This window comes from Microcebus murinus, chromosome 22 (genome assembly GCF_040939455.1).
Source record: "Microcebus murinus isolate Inina chromosome 22, M.murinus_Inina_mat1.0, whole genome shotgun sequence".
Taxonomy (NCBI): Eukaryota; Metazoa; Chordata; class Mammalia; order Primates; family Cheirogaleidae; genus Microcebus; species Microcebus murinus.
In genome coordinates, this window is record NC_134125.1 from 10,987,458 (window position 1) to 11,011,279 (window position 23,822).

Sequence of the window (23,822 nt, forward strand, 5' to 3'; positions counted from 1 at the left end):
AAAGCTGTTATTTAAAGAAAAGAGTCCAGGCTGGGCATGGTCACTCACGCCTATAATCCTAGTATTTTGGGAGGCTGAGGTGGAAGGCTTGCTTGAGCCTAGAAGTTTGAGGCTGCTGTGAGCTATGACAACACCACTGCACTCTAGCCTAGGCAACAGAGGGAGACTCTGTTTCAAAAAAAAAAAAAGAGTCCAGGTGAGCTTGCCTGAAGTTTTGTGTAAAGCAAAAGGTTAAATGTCAAATATTTCAGATGTAATAGTGTATAATAAATCAATACATGGTATATGATTCCCAGACTGTATTTCTGATATGCTAAATATTCCATATAAAACAAAAGTGAAATAGCAATTGGATTTCTTTGAAGACTTACATGACAGATACTAAAATACATTCTTTTTTATGTGACACTTTGGTTGCATGAACCTGTACCACCCCCAGAGCCTTGGAACTCTATGGAAGCAAGGACCTGGCTGTTTTGTTCCTCACTGCATCCTCAGAACCTGGAGCACAGGAGATGCCCAATTATATTTACCGGGTGAAAGCACAATGTTCTAGGTGTAGGCTGAGGCAGAGGCGGCACTGACCAACTAACCATTACCTTAATGCAGATAAAAATTTATAAACCTGAGCAAATATTTATAATATTGGGTTCTTTTGTTCTTAAATAAAGTAAAATAATTTATTTCGCTCTTATTGTTCCAAGCAAATGGGGAGGGGGGCATATTACTCGAAGTCTTTTTGAAATTTATTTTAATCTAAGCTTTGCTTTATCTTATGAGCTCCTGATGATGTTCAGCCACTATATTATAACTTTTGAAAATGTTATATAATGCTGTGGGATATCTGAATAGTAGGTAGTCAGCCTTTGATTTCCACTATGAAAATGCAGAATACTATCAGTTATCATTTGAAATTGTGATCACTTCTTACCAAAGCATCAAGAACTGATTGCATCTGAATTGTAAAATAGTCACAAAGAGGTAAAGAAGGATTCTATGGTTTATAAAGGCAATAATTCTTAGTTTCTGGAGACAAAATAAGAAATAGGTAGGGACATTTTTTTAAATTCTAGAAAAAGCTAATAAAGAAAACAGATGAAACGCTCACAAAAGTGAAAAACTCAAACTCAAAGAATAAACTAAACTAAAGCTGACAAAAGTAGACATCTGATACAAGACCAGAGTGAATGCAGGTCACCAGCTGAGTGGCCTGCTCCCTTGGGGCCGAACCAACCTGAACCAAGTTACAGCGAACACAGTATTAACTACTTGTATCACTGTTTACTCCAACCTTTTACTTACAAAAGGGAGAGTTTTCCAGAACTTACTTTGCCAACTAAAATCAGCAGTTGGTCTTTTTAAGAAGCTCTCTTATAGTGAAGAGGTGTTTGCTGGCTTTTATTAGGGGGTATTTTTCACATAATAAAGTTGTGGGAACTGATATTTGAAGGCTTTGAAGATTCTGAACATTGTCCTGTACGCCTATCTTCTAGATAAGGCGTTTAGAAATCAAAAGAGTGTAAAACTTCTGTTTAAAACATGTTTGGCTTTTGTGCTGTAAAATTCCCCTTGAGGTATATACATATCTGCAGGACATAGGTCTAGAAAGATGGAGAGAGAAAGCATTCGCTTATATACAGAAGCCCTGAGACAAGGAGAGGAGAAAGTAAACTTCCTGTAAGAATGTGCATCAGAAAATGACCTTACACACTTTACACACACTTACAACTACTGTCTCGAGATACAAACCAGAGCTGAGGAAGGCAAAGAGTTTGTGATTTCAGACACAGATTAGCTTAGAAACACAAAGAACAAAATAAACTTAGGAAATTTAAGTATTAATAACTAAAAGTGGTTAAGTACATTGTTGCTTAGGTCCTACATCAAAAACATAGCAAGATTTTGGTTGCCTCTTTTCTCAAAAATTTTTAAAACCTCAGAAGTATCTCTTCTATTTTAATTTAAGAATTAAAGAAACCTACCAACTCTCACATTAAGGCAGAAGACCAAGCAAGCAAGCAACCAATATGTGGGCTAGATAAAACATGTTAGTGGCTTGCGTTTCAGTATAAAAGTATTCATTCTGGAAGCTTCTTTCCTGCCAATACCCACCTCAGGGTTCTTGAGGGTCATCTCAATGCTGGCCGCAGGCCCAAAGCCTGTGAGGGATTTAATGTGGATCTGTGTAGGCAGAGGCCGCCTGCACTGGCAGTACACTGAAAATGCCATGGACTTCAAGTATTGAATGTAGACAACTTGTTCATCCTTCATTGTCTGCAGCATGTACTGGCAAGGCACAATCTAAAGACAAAAATACAAAACAAAAACACCTAGAAACTGAGATCTAACATGCTAATGAGAAAGCATAAATTCCTTACTTGAATGGGAAGAGGAAACTTTAGCTTTAGAATACATAAATACCAAACATAATATAATGAAGTCCTAATTCTTTCCAGTGACATAAAATTCTATATCCCACAAGTAAACCAGCAATTTAAGAAGATGTACCACCATTAAAATGGTCTAGTTATACTGTCATGTAAAAATTATCCTGTTACCATTTAAGGAGGAAACTCTCAATTTACTACTGGCACTACTATGGCCCCTCAAATTTAAAAATTTGCATTCTAAAACAATTCTAACTTTTATTATACACATAATAGGCATTAGGTAGTAACTTTTTGGAGTTATTATCTAATCATTCAAAAATTTCAAAATAACGAAAAACTATCATTCTATTCTGATAACTTTAATTTCAATCTTTTAACTCTATAAGATAGCTTTAAAGTTAAACATTAAACAAAATCCAAACACCCAAGGCATTGTTTTTCACATATATATTTTTTAATCATTACATTATAAAGGTGTCAAAGATGCAGTGAAAATAAACATTCTCAATTACTGCTGAAAGTAAGTATAACCTTTTTTCGTAAAGGAATTTGGCAATATTTATCAGTATCTACATCTAAAAATCCATGTTAAAAGAGGAACTGAAATGTGAAAAAAAGATTATAAATAAAGCATGTTTACTATGGCTTTACTTATAATAGTGAGGAAGTGGAGACAAATTGAATATGTAACTATTCAGGAATGGTTAAATATGGAAAATATGCAATCATTAAAAATGCTGCTTGTGAAAGACTTCTGGTTCCAAAACGGTGGTGGCAGAAGCAAGCTGGCTTCTCTCATCCTCCCACAAAAAAACAAAAACAAATATACAGCACTGAGATTTTCACCAGTAACAACCCAGGGCTCAAGCAGGAGTATGAGACAGTTCCCAGAGCCATAGAAAAATGGAAAAACTCCAAGCAGATGGGAGGAGCACTGGACTTCCACATCCCAAATCCAAAACACTATGGTCCCAAGCATTTTGGATAAGGGATAGTTAACCTGTACTTCCAACTTTAAAAAAATCATGAACTGGTATTTATTTTCACAACAACAACAAAAGTAAAGAATAAACTTGCATATAATAACCTGGAGAATGAAAGAATTTCTCATATGCTCAGGTAAGTTATCCAGCATTTCTGTGTAGCAGCGCATCAAGCTCAACAGCCAGAAGTTTCCAGAAGTTGAGTCTTCCTCTGCAGTGTAAGTGAATGGGTCCACCATGTAAATGACAACAGCTGGAGGATAGGCTTGGCTGTCTGCGGAGTCAGGCTCCGTGGGAATTCCTATTCTTTCCCTTTCTGTAATGCTGAACAGAGAGTCATTTGTGAGATGCACAAAATAAATATAAATTACACAAACACACAAAGAAATTGTGGTCAATTTTAGCACACTGACTCCCTGGACAATGATTACAGATTAAATGTAACAATAATATGTATCATATTACCAAAATCAAGGCAACCAAGCCAGACAGCACTGAGACTAGATGGAAAATGGCCATATAATCCTCTAAAACGGGAGATCTCTTTTTCTATTCCCCTTTTTCTGTGGTTATATTGTACAAAGATGTTTCATAGTAAGTTAATAAGTTTAATGACAATAAGTTTGTAAGTTATAAGAAGTCACAAATTTCTTAACACTGCAGCTTTAGATTGACAGTTGTCACTTTCTTTTGAGAAGCAGAGAGATAGGGCCCTTTATTGGATGTGGAGGATCATGAGGTTGAGGGAGATAAGCCCAGAAGGGCAGGGAAAAGGTCCACACTGAAGTCGCTTGTCTCCATCAGTGGGTAACGTACCTTTCTTGTCCATCTTGTGAGGGCTGAGAAGAGCTCTGCCCAGGCTCAGTGTCTCCACCACAACCCAGGTTCCCTTGCGTCCTATCCGCAGAACTGCCCCCAGTGCTGGGGTTCTGCCCTCCAACACTACCACTGAATCCTGAAGAAGAGGTAGTGCTGATCTGGCTAATACTGGGAGCAGAGGCAGACGATGAGACCGGTGGCACAGAGGAACCAGATGCGGAACTACTTGTTGCAGGGTTTGCAGAACTACCGTTAGAGGTGGGATTAAACGCACTGCCAGCTGGGGGTGCTGTTGATCCTGAATTTGGAGCTAAAGGCCCAGCGTTTCCAGGCGTAGCTTGTCCCTGTGCTGCTGCTGGTGGGGTCTGGTATTTAGGTGGTATCAACAGGCTGCTATCGAGCTGCAGAGTGGCTAAATAAGGTGCTGAAAGAGTACACGCAGAGAAGTGATTTTAGTGATGTTCTGCAGCATCCGACTGAATCAGAAATTTAGAATGGTCACTTGTAAAAAAAATTATGCTGTAATACTCTAATTATGACACCCAAAATACTATTTCCACACTTATATTTATATTAATATATTCTGCAAACATGGAAATGCATATGGAATGACTTAAAAATTCTACACAAGAGGCTTATTCGAAAAGAGGAAATTAATCACATGCAGTATTCTCCTTTCAGACTGATTTCATATGCCTCCACTGAAAAATGACAAGTCACACATTCCACAACCATCATAGTACATTATGCTTCTATGTGTGTATGGCTTCACAAGCTTGTAAGATTCTCTTGAGAATATGGGTTAAAATCAAGCAGTTAATACCAAGTCATGCAGCTAAGTTTTCAAAATGTGGAGTAAATTCGATATGACTTCTTTAGGCACAAAGAATATATGTCCACATAAAAATTTGTATTTAACTACCCAGAACACAAAAACTGGATCTAAATAAATATAGTAATGGAACACTAACATTACTTGACACAAAAGAAATATAATGTCGCATCCGTAAAGGTGGGGTGGGAGAGATTTCCTATTTTACTTCTCAAATTTTACTTTGCTAAATAAATTCCCTTTTACCTAGGTGATGGCGGCAAACTTGCGCGTAAAGTTTGAGTCTGGAATGATTGTCATTCTCCTCACCGCTCCAAGGCTGGTTAAACCACTCACTCACAAGCTCATCTGTCAGCTTCTGTGCCACGGTCTTTCCCACACGCATGATGCCATCACGTAGCACTTTGCAGATGGGCTTGTGCTGCCCAAGCCTACACATCTGATATCACAAACAAGATCATGATTTACGACAGGAGCCATTCCTTCGTACAGTACCTACAGCTAGCAAGGCGGCTTCTTTACCTTAAAGCATTTTCCATTTTCTTATAGGGTTTTCTCACAAGCGATCAAAACAACAGTATAAGCTGATCCTTTTTAGTAATCATAATGTACCTGAAATTTCTATCTGTCTCTCCAAAACCTATACTAGGTCCTCTAAAGAAAAATAAATGTTTCTTCACCCAAGCCAATTTCTCCAGCACAAGGGGAGATTGCTGAACACTACCTGATTGTTAATGGGCAAATAAAGAATTAACCAGATTCCTGCCTACTAAGGCTGACTGAGACATATGTCCACTAAACCTCTTAAGTAATCCCTACTCATAATGTTTTCCCATAAGATAACATTAAAATTTTATGGGCCATCTGTTATAATGTTACAGACAGTTGGAGATCACCAAGAGCAGGGCCCGCTGAAGCAGTGAGTATGCTGACCACGTTTTTAAAGTAAATAGTTGTTTCAGGACAATGAGATTCTGCTATTAATCTCCAGAATGTTAAATGGGTGCTTACAGCAGAGAATATAATACACCTGTAAAAAGTAAACTACCTGTTCACCAGCAGCATAGCGCATATGACTATCCCTTGCTAGAGCTGATGAAGTGAAGGCTTACTAAGCCCCCACAAAATTCTCTAGTGTACACTCTTCTTAAGGAGGCAGGAATTACTGCCAAGTGAGTAACTCTAGTAAAGTCATTAAGAGATAAAAGAGTGTCTGCACCTTCTAAAAAGATCTGGCAATGCTTTTATGTTTTGTAACTTACGTTGAAGGCTTCATTCAAGAGAATGGATAAGCTTTGAAATTGCTTAGACAAGTTTTCTGTGTTAGGTTAATAATGACTTAATAGTATCATGCATCCATGGACCTGGCTCTGGTCAGAAATGAATGTATCCAAGGACTTTCTCCAGTAGCTTAACTGATGCCATTACATCATGTTAGCATCTCATGTTTTTTGCAGCAACACTTAAGTTTACTATTCTATGCCTACTCACACATTTATAGATAGTGAATGTCCTGTTTTGGAAGCTTTTTGAAATTCAGTTTGTAATCTTATTTTAAAAAACACTTTCACAATGCTTAGAATGTGCCCGTCACAGTTCTAAACACTTTGTAAATACTATCTTGCCAAATACAAAGACATTAGAAGTATCAGGTGCAAAGAACTTAGAGTGTATGTTCTTTGGCAGAAAATATGTGTCACTCTTCAAAGACAGACATTCTAATTTTTCAAAAGCAACAGCAATTCACATATTAAAGATGTAACATTATCTACATGGTTTTTATATTATTATGATTACATTTTTAATCTGTATCAAAATTTCAGTATTAAGGTGAATATAGTATTAAAGCACAACAGGGACATGATTCATTAAACCTATCTTTTGACTCAGAAATTTTCAAGCTAAACACTTTTTATACTGTCTTCAGGAACCCTCAGCCACCCACCCCATCCCTCTACCCAATAAATAAATAAAAAGAGTAGACATGCTCTTTTTGCAAAGATCATCTTCTACATAACCAGCACTTTCCTCTGGTGAGCACTAAACTTTGAGCACACAAATGGAAAAGACAGTTGATGGGATTTAAAGATGTGTGGTAAGGATGGGAGAGGAAAGTCTTCTAAACCTCATAAAAAATAAAGCCAAGATGGGAAAGCAGTATATTTCAAATTTAGTCATAACTAAAAACAATCAGAGGATTCATGTCATAAAAAACAACTTTCACAATAACTTTCTCACCTCATATACAGCACTCAAGTCCCTGAAGAAAGTTTTGGCTCCTTCGAGCAAGGCCTCATTTTCTGGACACACCACAATATAGGCAACATCACGGTGGCCCCCATATGGGTCCAACAACAGCCTCTCCCAAAATGGCAAGGAGAAGGGCGAGATGGTGAGGAAGTCCTTGTCATAGCCGACCAGCAGAGTGGGGATGGGCAATGGCTCAGGAGATTCTTCTGAACCTAAAACAATGTTGTAATTTAAGAAGCTGCTTAAGAGTTTGTTTCCCACAACCTGGACAATTAGTTCCTGGTGCATTGGTTTGAAATCTAGCATCTGAAATGTCATTGCATATGGACATGATGAAGTATTTTTCAAATCTAATTAAACGGCCCCTGATTAAAACCCTTAATTAAATGAATCAGAACTCACTTATAAAGGTTAAATAAGATCAGAGGGCAGACTAGACAAATTAAAGTTCACCTTCTAGCAGTACTACTTCATTTCCTTCAAGATCATGATCCTGACTACAAAGTAGACAGAACTAGCCTAGAAGTCCATATCCACATGAAAATGCGATGAGGACTGGAAAGATGTGGAGAACCTAGAAAATACACCTTTTAGGGATTATTTTCCTTATTGACCTGGATTGTGTGAAAGGTGTTTAGAAAACTTGACTCCAAAAATAAAGAAAACAAAGAGATTATAAAATTTCACAGTCATGAATAAAAAGATTCCATTTTGTCAGTGAAGCAGGGATTAAACCTAACTAAAGCTCTCTTCATTGAAAAGCACTGAAGTCAGAAGGATTCGAGCAAGGCAAAGACTCTACCATAGGTTCCCCGTCCTGCCATCTTATGGAACTGCTGCCAGGTGAGTGGTCCCTGCACGTGCTGGATATTCTCCCAGGTCCGGCCTGTGCGCTTCTTTTGGATGGCATCTTGGAGAAAGGGCTGCAGAGACAACAGCATACGCACCACATCCTGGGAGGAGAGCATGCTGATGTCCAGCACTGGAAGAGAAGTGACAAAGAACAAAAGCACAAAGGGGGGGTTAAGCACTCTTCTCTTTACTGCCATCCCTTTGGGTCTCAGTTACAGTCCATGACAAAGATGTTAGCAGCTGTAGCAGATTCTAAACTACTTAACCCAGGAGTCAAGAGGAAAGGTATTCTTCTAAATTAGAGAAAATAATTCATAATTCAGTACCAAAAATAACAAAAAGGGAAATGAGTTATTCTACATTAAACAGTTTAACTGAAGAATTGTTTAAAAGTGGAAAAATGGATAGGTCTGATTTTTTAATGTAAGCCCGTTTCCAAGGTTTTTCATAAGAAAGGAGAGCTGCAAAAGTTTCTTAATTATTGTATTACTTTTATTTATAAATATCAATGTTTTGATTATATGCTGTAGGAAAAAAGGAACTTAATGTTCTTAATGTAAAATATTTGCACAAAATACAGAATGCATAAAGAAAAGACAATCTTCAATGCAGCCAGAGGCACATGGCAGAAGCAGCTACAGGACTAAAGTCATCTGTGTATAAAAGGAGGTGGGGGTTCACTGTTTAGGAACATTCCTTCTGCTGGCAGTCACCCTGGGGAGGGGTTTTTAACCTAGGATTTGAAAGCCCCCGAAACTTAGGCAAAACTGTGCACACATGCATTTATGAATGTATGTGTATTTTTTCCCCAAGATAAAGGGTCCATAATGCTCATCAGTTTCTCAAAAATGTCTGTGGAAAGAGCTAATTAGGCTCGAGGTGATATGCCATGGATCTGCACAGCTGGGCTCCTGAAGACCTTGCCTCACTATTACTCATCTAGCTGACTGGGAAAGGGGCACGGAGAGAAAGATTTAATTATCTACCAACCTAATCTGAAAAACAGAATGCTTAAGGGTTCTTAAGACATTTTCAGATGTGTTCCTGAATCAAGAAAACACAGGTTTCAAACTGGTGGTCTACAGAGCATTTTGTTAAACTTTGGAACAAATTACTCCAGGAAATTCCTTATACAAATATGGATTTTCAGCTTCTCTTGAAAAACTGGGAGACCTGACGAGCCTAGGGCCGAGACTCCTCTTCCTACATAACTACGACCTGCTGGAGCTGAAGCATAGCTGTCTCCTTCAGGCACTGCATGGCCTCTGCCCTGCTGTCTGCCCAAGACCGAAGCATTGTTGATCGCCTTTTTTCTTCAAACCCATGCTTCTTTTTTCCTTACAGTAAAGGGAAAAAGTTAAGTACTTCTTATACCAAAGGCATTGGCTACCAAAAGTGAGAGTGACAGACCAAGAAAACCACAGGTTTGAGAAAATCAAAAGCAAGCATGTTTCTCGTGAACCCTATTCCTTGTGAATGCAAGGTAGAAAGTGTGTTTTGAAAGGATACAATTCGAGGCATTGGATTTTGAAAATCTTCCACCTCACTTGCTTACATTACCTATCTGATACTTTTAAGCATCTTAAAATTTGAAACCCAGACCTCCCCTGCAATAAAATGTGCTATTCTTCATATAGAAAGATGACCCCACTGATCCATGCACAAAGACTGCTCTTCCGCCTGAAGGCCACCAGTGATCTACTAAAATGAACCATCCGAGCTAATCATCTACATTTCTTGAGGGGAAAGGCTGCATTTTCTTTACTTCATAAACCCATGACATTAATTAAGGGCCTGCTAAGTATATAATGTGCTGTGCTTGAACTTACAGTTATAAAAATTAGTATAAACCTTCAATGCTTCCTTAGGAGTCTCTACCTCCATGCTTGGCCCACACAGAAAACGCCCATCACTCCTCACTCCACAGACCTCTGTGCTCTGAATATACATTTATTGTTTCAGATTTCAAACTGTATTTAAGAACCGTATCTAACCTTCTCCCCTGCAAGACTGAGAGTTGTTCAGAAGCAGAGCCCACGCTTACTTCACACAACCCCTCCAGTCTGGCCTCTGTTCCCACCACTCTACAGAAACAGTTCTCACTTTGGTCAGAAGACATGTTTAATCCCTATCTTAAAATCCTCACCTGCATTTTAATGTTTGTTAACCACTTTCTCTGACTGGCAACACTGGTTGTCCCTGGCTTCCAAGACACCTCCTCCTCTGCCATGCTCACTCACACTTCTCTCCCTGGCCTTTACCGGTTGGTGTTCAGCTAAGCTCTGTCCTAGGCCCTCTTCTCATCCTATACTTTCCTCCTCCTCCTCAGGAAGCTTCTCTGTGCCCCCCTGACTGGAGTTATCATCTACATGCCAACTGCTCCAGGCCCAAGTGCCTACTGTCCATCCAGGTACACAAGTCACAAATCTGGGACTCTTCCTTAACATCTATCTCACTCTCCCTTACCCCCTAAACTCAAGCCATTACCAAGTCCCACAATAATACTTTCTAAACATCTCTCAAATGCCTCTACTTCACCATCTTCTTTGCTAGGACCCTAAGGCAAGTGACTATTTCACATCTGGTCTTCCTCAATAACTAGTCTTCCCAAATCTATTCCTGCCATTTTCTAATCCATACCCCACATATGGCCAGAGTACACTGGCATTTTTCTTTTTTAGCTACACAAATCTAATGTCAATGCCTCTGCTTATGACGCTTCAATGAGTTTCACTGCTCTTTGGATGAAGACCTAACCTCCACCATGCTTCAAAAAGCTTGTTGTAATCTATCCCTGCTGGCTTCTAACCGCCTTGCAGTTCCCTGAAGGCCCCAAACTCCATATAACTAAGGGCTCTCACACTTGCCTCACCTTCTATCTGGGACACAATGCCTTGCTCCCTACTCTCCTTCCTCAGTTAATTTGTACTCACCATTGAAAACTCAGAGCAAATGTTACTACTTCTTCAAAAGGATCTTCTTTGACCCCCAGCCTATGGTGGCCCCTTGTACCCCATGCTTTCTTTCATCACTTTATTTTATAATGGTTTGTAATAATATGCTTACTTGTTACTCATTTGATTAATGTCCATTTCCAGAATACATTATAAAGTCCATGAGAGCAGGTACCCTGTCTCTCAGTCACCTTTTTATCCCTTGCAATGCATCATAGGATAGATAGCAAAGGAATAAGAAAAGGGAAGAGCAATTTGTCTGGCACTCTCAGAGCCCAACTCCAAAAATGTCTGTCAACTGGAGCTTTTAATAATAGAAGAGCCAGTGATATGCCCCAGTTACCACAACGCAAAGCAAGAGATAAAACATACTGGGGAGCCAGAGGAAGGAGAAAAGTCTGTAAAAGCACAGAAGTCCTCATGGAAGAGGTACCACAGAAACTTGGTCTTGAGGAATGGGTGAATTTAAACATGCAAGGGTATGCAAACTATTAGTATGTATACTCTTGACAACTTTGATATCCAATACAGGTTGGCTATTTATGAAGTAATACAAGAGGAAATTTTCAGGAAACAACTACTCTCTCCAAAGGTGTTGCAATATAAAACATTCCCTCAGTCCTTGCATTTAAGGATGCAATCAATATAGCTCTCACTTTAGTTTTCTTTTTTTAAGAGATAAAATTTTTTGTTAACAAAGTAAAGAAAGGTTTTAAGTTATGACCACACCAAGATACTTTTCAAAGTAAATGTGTGTTCTGGGACACCTACCATTGCTATGAGGCCAAGAGTGCACAGTGGCACTTCTCACCAGAGCTTCGTCCACTTTTCCACCCGTGGGGTTATCCACGTACTGCCGCCCTTGCTCCAGTGCGTTAAAGCATTCTGTCCAGTAATCATTGTTATCTGCCTGCACCCGGTCGTAGCTCCAGCTTACGCAAGGGAGAGTTTGGCGACTGTTAGAAGAAATGTAGTCCAGGAAACTCAGAGAAGTGAAAGGCTGTGTGTGTTGATTCTGGAGGAGGAGGAGAAGGCTGATGGGTGGCTCCTGGGATTTTCTGGCTCCCTCCACCTGAGGAAGGAAGGTGGTCTGACACATCATTAAGCGCCTCTCCGCAGCCTGACCAATATCAGAATTCTTCCCAAAAATATCCAACTCATCTTCAAGGAAGAGTCCCGAATTGTAGCCAAGTTTACGGTTCATGATCGCACTAAACCCACAGGTACAGCGGTACTGGTCCTCATTGGAAGAGTCGGGGATGTAAAGCCCAACATCCGCCCCTTTGATGTTCATGTTGCAGGCACAGATGCAACAGCTGTCAAAGTTTCTGTCTTTAAAGATATTCATCACAGAATCTGAAAGAATCAGGGTGACATAGAGACTGTGGGCTTCAGGAATTGGCTGCATGGTGGCAGGCTCCACAGAGTTGAGGGGCCGTGTGGTAGAGGGGGTGGAGGCTGGTGACCCCTGATCGGTGCTGTCATATTTAACAGACCCTTGACCACTGGCAGTGCCCCCACCTCTGGGAGTTCTTGGGGTCCTGGGGGTTCGTGGTGTGGGGACAGAGAAGCGAGGGGTAGCTGGAGATGGTAGGACTCCTGCCCCACTGTTGCTGGCTGGGGCAGCACTATTTAACGTCACCGGCGTGTTCATCTGAGGTGTGTTCAGATAGTCTGGATCTGCTAGGCTCCCAACACTAGGCACGTTACTGCGAAAAGAGAAGGGCAATAAGTGAGGAAAGGCAGCATGTCACATGCCAGAGTAGACACACAAAAACCCCAACCACATACTGCACATTTCTCTTCATTTGTGTGTGCTGTCACTTGGTATATTCAGTTTTCTCTTTTAAAAAAAAGGGTGGGAATACAAAGCAGTCAGTGAAGTGTGTAGGGAAGTAAGAAGCATGAAAAATAATTCAACATAGCACTTTTCCTTCTACTTATTCCACATTTAAGCAATCCCCATCTTAACTTTTGAGGGGACTTTTACTATTTTTACAAGAAAACAAGATGCTGGGTTTGGTCAATGTAATTTTAAAAAGCTGTAACTATGAAATGGAACTTCAACACATGGGTTCAGTGCTAAATTAGCTAGAGGACCATAGGATGAAATTTCCATCTAATTTGCAATTACATTTTGTCATTTTTTTTTGAAATTGAAAGTCTGCCAGTGTACTTGTTCTCTGAGGCTATAATCTATATATAATACTAAAGTAGTTATAATCAAATACACATGAAAATTTAACATTTTTCTAATTTTCAAAATGCAGCCCTATCTAGGCTAGCATTTTTATAGTAATGAGTGACCATGAGGGAATTCTATTTTAGGTAACCCATTTGCCAGTGCTATACTACAATTCACAGAAATATTACACATGCTGCTAAGAGGCCCTAGTATTAATGAGGTGGTTGCACAAAAGTACACATATTGTGTCATAGTTTCCAGCTTCTAACAGATTTCTATGGAATTGTAGGCACTTGTTTCATTTTTTATTTTTCAATATGCTATGCATCACATATAGCAATTATCTTAGTTGCCCGAAACTGACTGGGCTGTTTTATCTATTTTCTTACAAGCAGTGACTTCTTTTTAGAATTGACAAATAGAAAACTAAACAGGGTCTGCAATGTTCTGCTGTTTTATTATTGTAAAACATTTTCTTGATACACAGTTGGTCCTCTGTATCTGTGGATTCCTTATCCATGGAGTCAAACCATATGCAGATCAAAAATATTTGGAAAAAAATTAAAATAAAAAGTAATACAATAAAAATACAAATAAAAATATAGCACAACAATTTATACAGCATTTATATTACATTAGGTATTATAAGTAATCTGGAGATGATTTAAATTATACAGGAAGATGTGTATAGGTTATATGCAAATACTATGCCATTTATGTAAGGGACTTGAGTATCCTTGGATTTTGATATCTAGCAAGTCCTGGAACCAATCCCCCAAGGACACTGAGGAACAAGTGTACATTCTTAGATGTGCATATAAAACAGTGTATAAACCCATTTTTCCACTTAGAAAGTATCAAAAGAATGGAGATTTTTAAAATTCTTAATATTCTTTTACATATATCAATACTGTGCTTAAACTAATGTTCTTCCAATAATCCACATACTCATTCACCTATAATATGAAGAAGAATGTCATAAAGAAATGTCTCTTCAAATAATTCTCTTGTGATTTTTAATTAGCTATGTCTAAAACTACCACCCTGAAAATCTAAATCAGGCTCTATAAAGAAATTTTAAATCTGAGGCATGGTGATATCTTTGAGTACAGATTAAAAATGACCCAGAAAATTTGACTGGAAATCACTGCTCTCTCAGAGACCAAAATAATAAGTATGTAATAGTGATCTTTACTCTAACTAGACTCCATTCAAATTTTCCTGTTCAACAAAACCCTAAATTTATTATGCAGTTCAGATCAGAAAAGGAACTATGACTACTAACTGAAAACCTAAATAATTAAATTGCTCCCTAGGTAGTAAGAATAGTTTATCTTGTAACAGTAATCTGATTTTTCCCATTCAATAAAAATGAATTGAGTAGCAACCCTATGCTAGAAGCTGGATATTTAAAGTGAAAAAGAGAAAGAAAAGGTAGCTCCCAAGCAAGCATGGTACACATTAAGCACACGATTCAGGGGTCCTGTAACAAAGGGGGAGTACATAATGGTGGAGGCCGGAGCCAACTACCGAAGGATTACAACACAGTCTAGAACCCTGCTGTCCAGTAAGGTAACCACTAGCCCCATGTGCTAAATTTAAATTAATTGAAGTAGAACTAAAAATTCGGTCTTGGTCTCACTAGCCACATTTCGAGTGGCCAACAGCTATAACATGAGGCTGGTGGCTGTTGTGATGGATATAAAACACCTTCTTTATCACAGAAAATTTTATTAATAGTGCCAGTCTAGAATACAAAGAATCTGTGAAATGGCAAATGATAGATGTAACAGACCTAAACAATGATCTAAATTATTTAAACCATCATATAACAAAAGGTTGCACGTGACCTTTCTGGGGAACCTGCATGTATGAAAGAGATGAAATTGTCAAATGGGTTCTGCATCATTTCTTTGCAACTGTGCTGCTAACCTAACCCCTGTATGCCAGGGTGTTCTAGCTGTGCCATAGCAGTATCTAATTCAGTAAGCTAGAGTACAACCGAAGCACAGTAGCAGCAAACAAGCCAGGCACTAGGAGTGCTTCTCAGCACACTCTTTTGCATTGCTGTTGGAGCCTTTCAAAAGTCCTGTGTGGGAAGGCCAGGCAAAATTACTCCCAAAGAAGGGAAGATTCAGGTAAAATGGTAATTTAAGGCCATATATAGAATTTTTTTAAAGGCAGGAATTTAATTCCTATGACACTGCAGCTGTAGCTTCCTAAGTCTAGGGTTCTTCTGTACTTCTCTGTCACAGTTTTTCATGCTGATACTTCTTTACACACACAAGCATGAACCCTGATTAGGACGTTAAAATTGATTTCATCAGGATGGTTTTATAGGAGGTCACAAACATGCAGCCCACAGACTGAAGTTGGACCACAAATTTTTCTTATTGGTTCCTAAAGTTTAACTTAGAATTAGCTGCCAACATTTTAAAAAGGAAGACATATAAAAATCCAGCTTTCCAGTCACCCTCAAAAACAGAAAGATCTCCCACACAGACCTCACTCCTGCATGACAACTTTCTGCAACTGAATAGCAAACATCCCTTTAAATGGGCACCCACCAGATCTCACTTGCTCCCACTGCCACCCACAATGACACTGGGCGTCAGTGATGCCAAGTCCTTTGCTTTTACTGTGTATTGCCTACCTGGCCCTGACAGAAATTTGAGTTTATGACCTTTTATTTTATAGCATTTAAAACATTTTATTAAGAAATTATTCATCAGGGAAAATTAATTCTACATTGTTGATATCAGCACTACTTTTTCTACAGTAAGAAATATGTCCAAGCTACCATAAACATCTCCTTTTCCTCCCCCCAATTCATAGCACCATTTTGTTGCTCCTTTCTTATATGACATGAGGTCAGCAACAGAGAAATTATCTTACCACTACCACACCAAGAGAACCGCCAATTCCACTTCAGTGTTTGATTCTATGGTAAACACTGATTTGACACTGAATGGATATGAACACCATGGTTCTCTATACAAATAACCTTAATTTCTCCAAGTACATATGGGCTTATATCCTAATAATTAGCTGAAAATACTGTTAAGTCAAAAATGCATTTAATACAACTAAGAAACTTTACAGCATAGTTTAGCCTAGCCTATCTTAAAGGCATTCAGAATGCTTACATTAGCCTACATTGGGCAAAATCATCTAACACAAAGCCTATTTTATAATAAAGTGCTGAATATGTCAACACTTTACTGAATGCTGTACAGAAAGTAAAAACAGAATGGATTTATGAGTACTCAAAGTACTGTTTCTACTGAATGCATATCACTTTGGTATCATCATAAAGTTGAAAAAGCCTAAATAGACCCATTGTAAGTCATGGACTGTCTGCAAATAAAATTTCATTTGGAAAATAAAGCACATTTTTTACACAAAATAATGTACACAAAAACAAAAATGGACAATAAAGAAAAGTTTCAAGTGATACACTACTATCATCATTTTAAATCAATGTTTAGTGAAGATAAAAATCACATCAAATAGTGGAAGTAAACAACGCAATCCCTGTACATACTTGTAGCCATCTCTAATGAAAGTGGCTGCAGGGGGCATGGGCAGTTGTTCAATTTTAGGAGGAATTGCCCACGAAGGCCGAAACAGACAGGCATCAGGTATCTTCAGAGGTAGCAGGCAATGGCTCGGCAACATCTTCAGTGGAGCAAACATGGAGGATCCCACGAAAGGTTGAAAAGATGGAACTCTGTGTACATATGAAAAGTCCTGTGACAACAAAATGAGGCCAGTGTTAATGCTGATAAACTATTTAGGACATGCCACAGTTGCATAGAGCTATCACAAAAATACCAACAAACATGATCATAATTCAACAGTTCTTTTATTCCATCAGTAGAAAAATGATAATGGCAAAATTTTACATTAATCAAAACACACAGTAATTAATGTGCCAACTAGTATGTTTCATGCTCTAATTCAAAGCATGATTAAAAATGTATGTATATATGGCACATAGATAATACCACTTTAAAGAAGATGTATATGAAATCCACTTGGAAACCACCTTGCCTTGGGAAAGTTAGTATATTGACAATTACCTTTATTTCCTCTGGCTTAGGACTTCCTAATCCATCTTCCACTTCCATTTTGAATTCTGTGAGTTGTGTTGAAACCATGCTGACCATAGGGCTCTCCATCATGCCTAATGCCGTCACTGTCTCTGAACTGATACCATCTTTATAATTCATCACGGGAGAGAATGCAGGATGCTGTTCCAAAGACGGAGGAGTGGGGAACATCCTTTGCAAATCTGCAACTGCTAAAAATTTAAAAAAACAAATTTATTTTAGCAGGCAAGACTTCTAAAAAGTCCTAGTCCATAGCCAGGCACCCTATCTGGCACCAAAAATAATGGTAATTCAAAGGTCACATCAGTTACACAATAGGACATGAATGGAAACCTCTAAGAAGGTCATCTGCAGAAATCATCCTTCTCTGCAAGTTTACCACAACCTTGTTGATATTTTATAGTTTGGCTTCACATTAATTAAGTGAACAAAGTCTACATAACATGTATTTTACTTTCAACAACTGATTCCCTCATAAGTCAAAGGAGAGGTGAATTAAATAGAAACTAGAAGCAATTAAATAGCAAAACCACTTTATTAAAATTCTATCACTGCTTCAAGTATTATAAAATACTATTAATACAAAATGAAAATTGTTTGGAGCCCAAATGGTGGCTTATATGCAGTAGGATTACTCAGTTGGTTGACAAATCCACAACTGCTCTTTTGCGGAAACAATTCTGTACCCTCTCTCCAGACTGACATTAAAATGAAACATCATAGTTTCCTTTAATTAATATTTTGAACAGTGATTCTCAACCCTATTTTAAAAAATCACATTAGTATACCTAAAGTAACCATCATTACTAACAGTGGCTCATTAAGGCATTGATTCTTTAAAAGCAGGAGTGTATGTAAAGAAATGCAAGTTGTGTTTATAAAATTTGGCCACTAGGGGGTACGCTATGCAGCAAATTTATTAACAAGTTCAGAGCCACACGTTTAAATCAGTGCTTTGGAATCACATTTTATGTCAGAATTTCCTATCCTGTAGCTCTTTGTAGCAACTTCAATATTTAAACAGACAAAAAGTAACTACTGAATGGACCAAGAGCTGACTTCTAGCTCCAAACAGGAAGATCAATACAGAATAACTGCCCTGGGCTACAGTCTAAGGCAGAGCTGTATAAAGACAGCACAGGGGGCTGGAGCCACAATCCGGGGGCAGAAAGCACAGTTCTGCTATAGTGGGGTCACACTTCCTCTCTCAGGGCCTCAGTTCCCTCATGCAACGGGGAAGGCTGGACTAGCTGTGTGATTCTCAACAGACTTGCTTGCTCCCCTTTGTGGGATGAGGGGAAAAAAGAGGCAGAAAAAAGGTAAGAACCTCTGGATTAGATAATCCTTATCACGTTTCCAAGCAAAACAATCACACAATCCTAAATCATTTACCCTCTCTTGGCCCCAGATGCTACCTGTAAAAAAGGAGCTGGAGAGGCCAAGCAGCAGGGTTCCTGACCCCAACCTTCATTTCCATTACAGATGCTCCATCCCTATGCATTTTCTATAACAGGATTCTGTATAAGATTTCATTAGACAAAATGGTACCTGCTGCTGCTAAGGAAAAAAAGACCCTAAAACTCCCAAGTTGATCTGAGGCACCTTCTTTTATTTTTACTAATACATTTTTGTCTTTTATATTTTTATTTTTTAAATGAACATATTTAAAATACCAAAGAATAAAATAAGTTTCAACAAAACAATTCTCCTAGATTGACCAGCACAATTAGAACATTAGTAAGCGATAAGGGCTAAATTGACTGCTACTACGCTCATGATTTAGTTCTAATTCCCCCTGCCAAATGGTGCCACTACCACACAAGGCTGGTTGGTGAGAGTTTATGGGGGTCGAGCACACCAGTCTCCATCAGCTTTTGTACTGTGTTTCTGTTTAAAGTGGAATTTGTGAATAGTTGCACAACTCATCAGTGATTTTTCATTCTATCTGCTTAATAGCCTATCATGTCAAAGAAGACCACCAGGACGCTGAAGGAAGAAACAGATTTTTAAATGAGGATTGGGAATTGCAATATTATTCTGTTTCTGCTAAAGATAACATGATTCACTTGCTTTGTGATACTGCAGTATCACCATTAAAGAAATTCAATGCTCATCATCATTATAACACTCATAAAGACCACCAATATTTTAAATTAGAGGGAGAGGAACGAAAGGTTGTACTGCAGAAATTAAAAGATGAAAAGCAAAAGCAAAGATAATTCTTTCAAGCAGCAATAAGACCTGGAAATAATGCAACTGAAGCATCTTATAAAGTAGCTTACATACTAAGGGAAAAAAGGTTAGTCATTCAGTAATGCAGAAATTGCGAAATAATATATTGTCTAAGTTGTAGGATGTTTAGACCCCAATAAAGTTTCAAAGTACAACTACCTCTTTCAAGGAAAATGATTGGCAGCATGAATTAACCTTCAACTTAACAAAACAACTTCATGCAATACTTTAAAAGGAAAATATATATTATTCGATCGCTTTGGATGAATTGACTGATACTGACTCAGTGCAGGTCTTCTACTTCATTCAGGTCTTAACTGAAGGTTTTCTTTGCTGCGAAGAGTTACTTGCTTTGGGCACTCTTGGGACTAGGAAACAGGGAACAGATATCTTCAACAACTTTTAAGATAAATATTGTGAAGTTGGACTGAATTTGGAAAATTTAGTGAGTGTATGTTCAGATGGTGCACCTTCTATGACAGGAAAACATGAAGGGTTTACTGCACAGATTAAAAAAAAAGTATTAACAGATCCAGATGCTCTCATTTTTTTCATTGTATCTTATATCAGCAAAATCTCTGTGCTAAAGCTGCTATTTTAAGAGACAAATTTGCAAGGAGTTGTAACTATTGTTAACTATATTGGTGCAAATACAACTCGGCATCCTCAGTTTCATAACAGGCTAAAAGTTAAACCATGAAGTATTCAGTGTGGATTGCCACATCTAAAGTGAATTGGCTATGTACCCAACTGTCAGGTCTAAAAAATAAAACAATCAATCAATCAATAAATAAATAAAGAGAGGTGGCTGTTGCAGGGACAGATGTTAGCCACAATTTTATCTCTGCAAGAACAGATAGTTAAATTTTATGAAGAACAGAATCAGCAAATGTGGATTATTGAAAGAAGATTTCTATAGGAATTCAGCATTTCTGTGTCATATCATGTCAAATCAAAATGACTTGAATATTTCTTTGCAAAGTAAGAATCTATATATGATATTTGGCAAAAAATCCAACCATTTTTAAAAAAGCTATCTTTTATTCAAAACACATTTCAAAAGGAAATTTCAGATGAACGTTTTCCCGTTAGCAAAGGTCATTGATGAGCAGAATGATATATGTGAACTGTGTGAAGAATACACAGCTGTTATTAGACCTATCAATTGGAGAATATAATGAAGGGTTCACTGACTTTGAGAATCATGACATCACACTCAAATTAGCATTGCAGCCTCACCTAGTTGATATCACCAATGCACCTAAAGAACTACAGATGGAATTGACTGAGCTCTCTAAGTAGATAACATTTTAAAGTCATTGTCTAATGCTAAGAAAGATCCAATTGAAATATGGAAAAATGTAGTAGAAAACTCACACCTTTGGCAACATGCCTGAAAAATGTTTTCTTGCTTTTCAACCACTTATTGCTATGAATCTACATTCTCCTACCTAACCCAAATGAGGACGCCCTTAAGGTCACAAATAACTGATACCCACCTAGAAGATCAACAGAAACTGTAGACCTCCATGCTGTAACCAAAATTTAAATGTTTTCCAACAGAAAGAAGACATAATAAACTCATTAAAAGGTTTTAGCTAACTTTAAAATTAACAGTTTTCATTTTTTGAAATTATTAAGTACAACAGTAGTTAGATTCTTACAAAATAATGAACATTTTTAAGTACATCTAATTGAAGTTTCTTGAATGCGGCCTTATTTGATTATAGCTAAATTAACGCAGCCTTCCAACATGAAAAGATCCCCCTACCCCCCACCCCGGACAAAGGTGAGCTGTCTGGCCCACAATGCTCTACTTACTTCTACCCAGCTTGTCCTTCAAGATCTACTGCACAGGCCGAGCGCAGTGGCTCACGCCTATAATCCTAGCACTCTGGGAGGCCGAGGTGAGTGGATCACTCAAGGTCAGGAGTTCGAAACCAGCCTGAGCAAGAGCGAGACCCTGTCTCTACTAAAAATAGAAAGAAATTAATTGGCCAAATAGAAATATATAGAAAAAATTAGCTTGGCACGGTGGCACATATGCCTGCAGTCCCAGCTACTTGGGAGGCTGAGGCAGAAGGATCGCCTGAGCCCAGGAGTTTGAGGTTGCTGTGAGCTAGGCTGATGCCACGGCACTCTAGCCCAGGCAACAGAGTGAGACTCTGTCTCAAAAAAAAAAAAAAAAGGATCTAATGTACTTCGGCTGGAACTCATTAGGGACACAAACCACCCGTTACCCTGTACTGCAAAGCATTCACGTACAGGAATGAAGCCCTCCAACGGAGGCAGTATCACTGATTTTTCAGTATTCTCCCCACCCCAGAGAACCTAGCAGAGTCCCTTCCAATTAGTAAGTGCTCAAGGAGAAAAAATAAATGAAGCCAATTCAAAACTCCAGGTCTTTCATTTTTGCCTATTCAAAGACATCATAGTTCAAATTGACACGCTTTCAAAGGCAGAAATTAACCACAGTAAGTGGTTAATAATAAAACCTAAGGAAAACTCTTCTGTTTTTGTTGCTTTATTATAACACAATACAACCTTAACAAAAACTTAATGTTAAACTAAACCTATTTGTTACTATTTGCTGCTTTCTTCATTATTACATACACAGATGAACAATTATGAAACTGTGCTTTCCAACACCATATGCATTAGCCACATGTGACTATGGAGCACTCAGCACGGGGCTTGACCGAACGGAGCTGGGCTGCATGTCTAAATACAGACTGGATTCCAGAGGCTTTGTACAGAAAAAAGTAAGTATCTCAGTAACTTTTATACTGATTACATGTAAAAATTATAATGTTTTAAATACATTAAGTTAAATAAAATATTGTATATTAAATTAGTTTCACATGTTTCTCTTATTTTTCTTTAACAGAGCTACTAGAATAAATGCAAAATTACATATAGTTCTGTTGGACAGTGTTGTTCTAGACATTAAATTTATAATACATCTGTATTGCACCTCAATGTCCAAAAAAGCTATTGTAAAGATGAAAACATCTTGCCAGGCTTATTTTCATTGTCATTTCTTGGGAGGAAACACTGCATGGATGCCCACACCCCGGCTCCCCACACATATACTCTCACAAACACAGATTTACATACATACTTTGTATATATTAAAAAGATCCTCTTGACTCTTGTATATTTGGATTTTTCAAGTGCTAATATTTCTGTGCTATATTTCAAATTCATTAGTTTTTAGGACTTGCAGTTTATCAAAATTTTGAGTAGTTTCTTTTTAAAATAAATCCTTTTCAGATAAAAATGAGAGAAAGGACAGAGGACACAATATATTTCACTGGGCAATGATACTAACTAGCAGAATGTTTGTGAGCAAATAACCTTGGATGAGTTATCAGACATTTTAACATTTCACATCACTACATATCACTCCATGTCAAAGGGGGCAAAGGATTAACAGGTTCAATATAAAGGAAAAAAATTCACTCAGCTGACCTATTCCATATGTATCTATTTTAATACAGTTTCTTTTAATCTGTGAAGTTCCAAGTTTGTAAAATTCTGCAGTGCAGAGTAATAAAAAAAGAAAAATGTTTAATTAAAAAAACTACAGCAACTGGCTGGCTATCATTACTCATTTTCACCCATGTCATGCTTGAGAAAGCTTTGCATATTTTAAAAATCTATGGATCCACTAAAGCTGTCAAAATCCAATCTCTGTATACGTCCTACTTCTACATTTGAGTAAATCAGAACTACATTTACAGGTTCATAAAACTTTTTGACTCATCCCTATGACATGGTGGTTTTTCCCCTCAATTTGTTCTCATTACTAGCTGAAGTTAATGAGAAGGTCTTAAAGAATGATTTGCAATGGAATTATGTTTCTGCTTCAGAGTATCCATATAAGCTATTCTAGCTTTCTTTTCTCTTGTAGAATAATGTGGTTTCCAAGGATAAAGAATATACTAGAAAAAAGGAGGTTTCTCTTTTTGCCAGCATACATAATAAAACTGGCTGATCTCAAAAGGAAACACAAAAACTTCACTATGAATCTTGAAAATGACCACTGAAAACAAGTATTTAATATTGAGTGAATTAAATTTATGAAAACTGAAACATTTTACACAAAGTCTCATAGTAGCATATCAATCTGAAAATTACTTGTGCAACATTTATCCTACTGGAAAAGGACTATTAGAAAAACAATCTCGGCCGGGCGCGGTGGCTCACGCCT

At 37.9% G+C, this 23,822-nt stretch overlaps 1 protein-coding gene across 1 annotated transcript in view; it reads right to left on the reverse strand.

Moving 5' to 3' along the window:
• MED13L (mediator complex subunit 13L) overlaps positions 1-23,822 on the reverse strand; it is a 271,204-nt gene that overhangs the window by 17,594 nt on the left and 229,788 nt on the right. The window contains exons 15-23 of the mRNA XM_012756481.3: positions 17,348-17,568; positions 16,810-17,015; positions 11,852-12,789; positions 8,077-8,256; positions 7,263-7,486; positions 5,271-5,463; positions 4,190-4,616; positions 3,478-3,697; positions 2,113-2,301 (exon numbers count right to left, since the gene is read on the reverse strand). Coding sequence (XP_012611935.2) covers positions 2,113-2,301; positions 3,478-3,697; positions 4,190-4,616; positions 5,271-5,463; positions 7,263-7,486; positions 8,077-8,256; positions 11,852-12,789; positions 16,810-17,015; positions 17,348-17,568 — 2,798 coding nt within the window. The remainder of the gene's footprint in view (positions 1-2,112; positions 2,302-3,477; positions 3,698-4,189; positions 4,617-5,270; positions 5,464-7,262; positions 7,487-8,076; positions 8,257-11,851; positions 12,790-16,809; positions 17,016-17,347; positions 17,569-23,822) is intronic.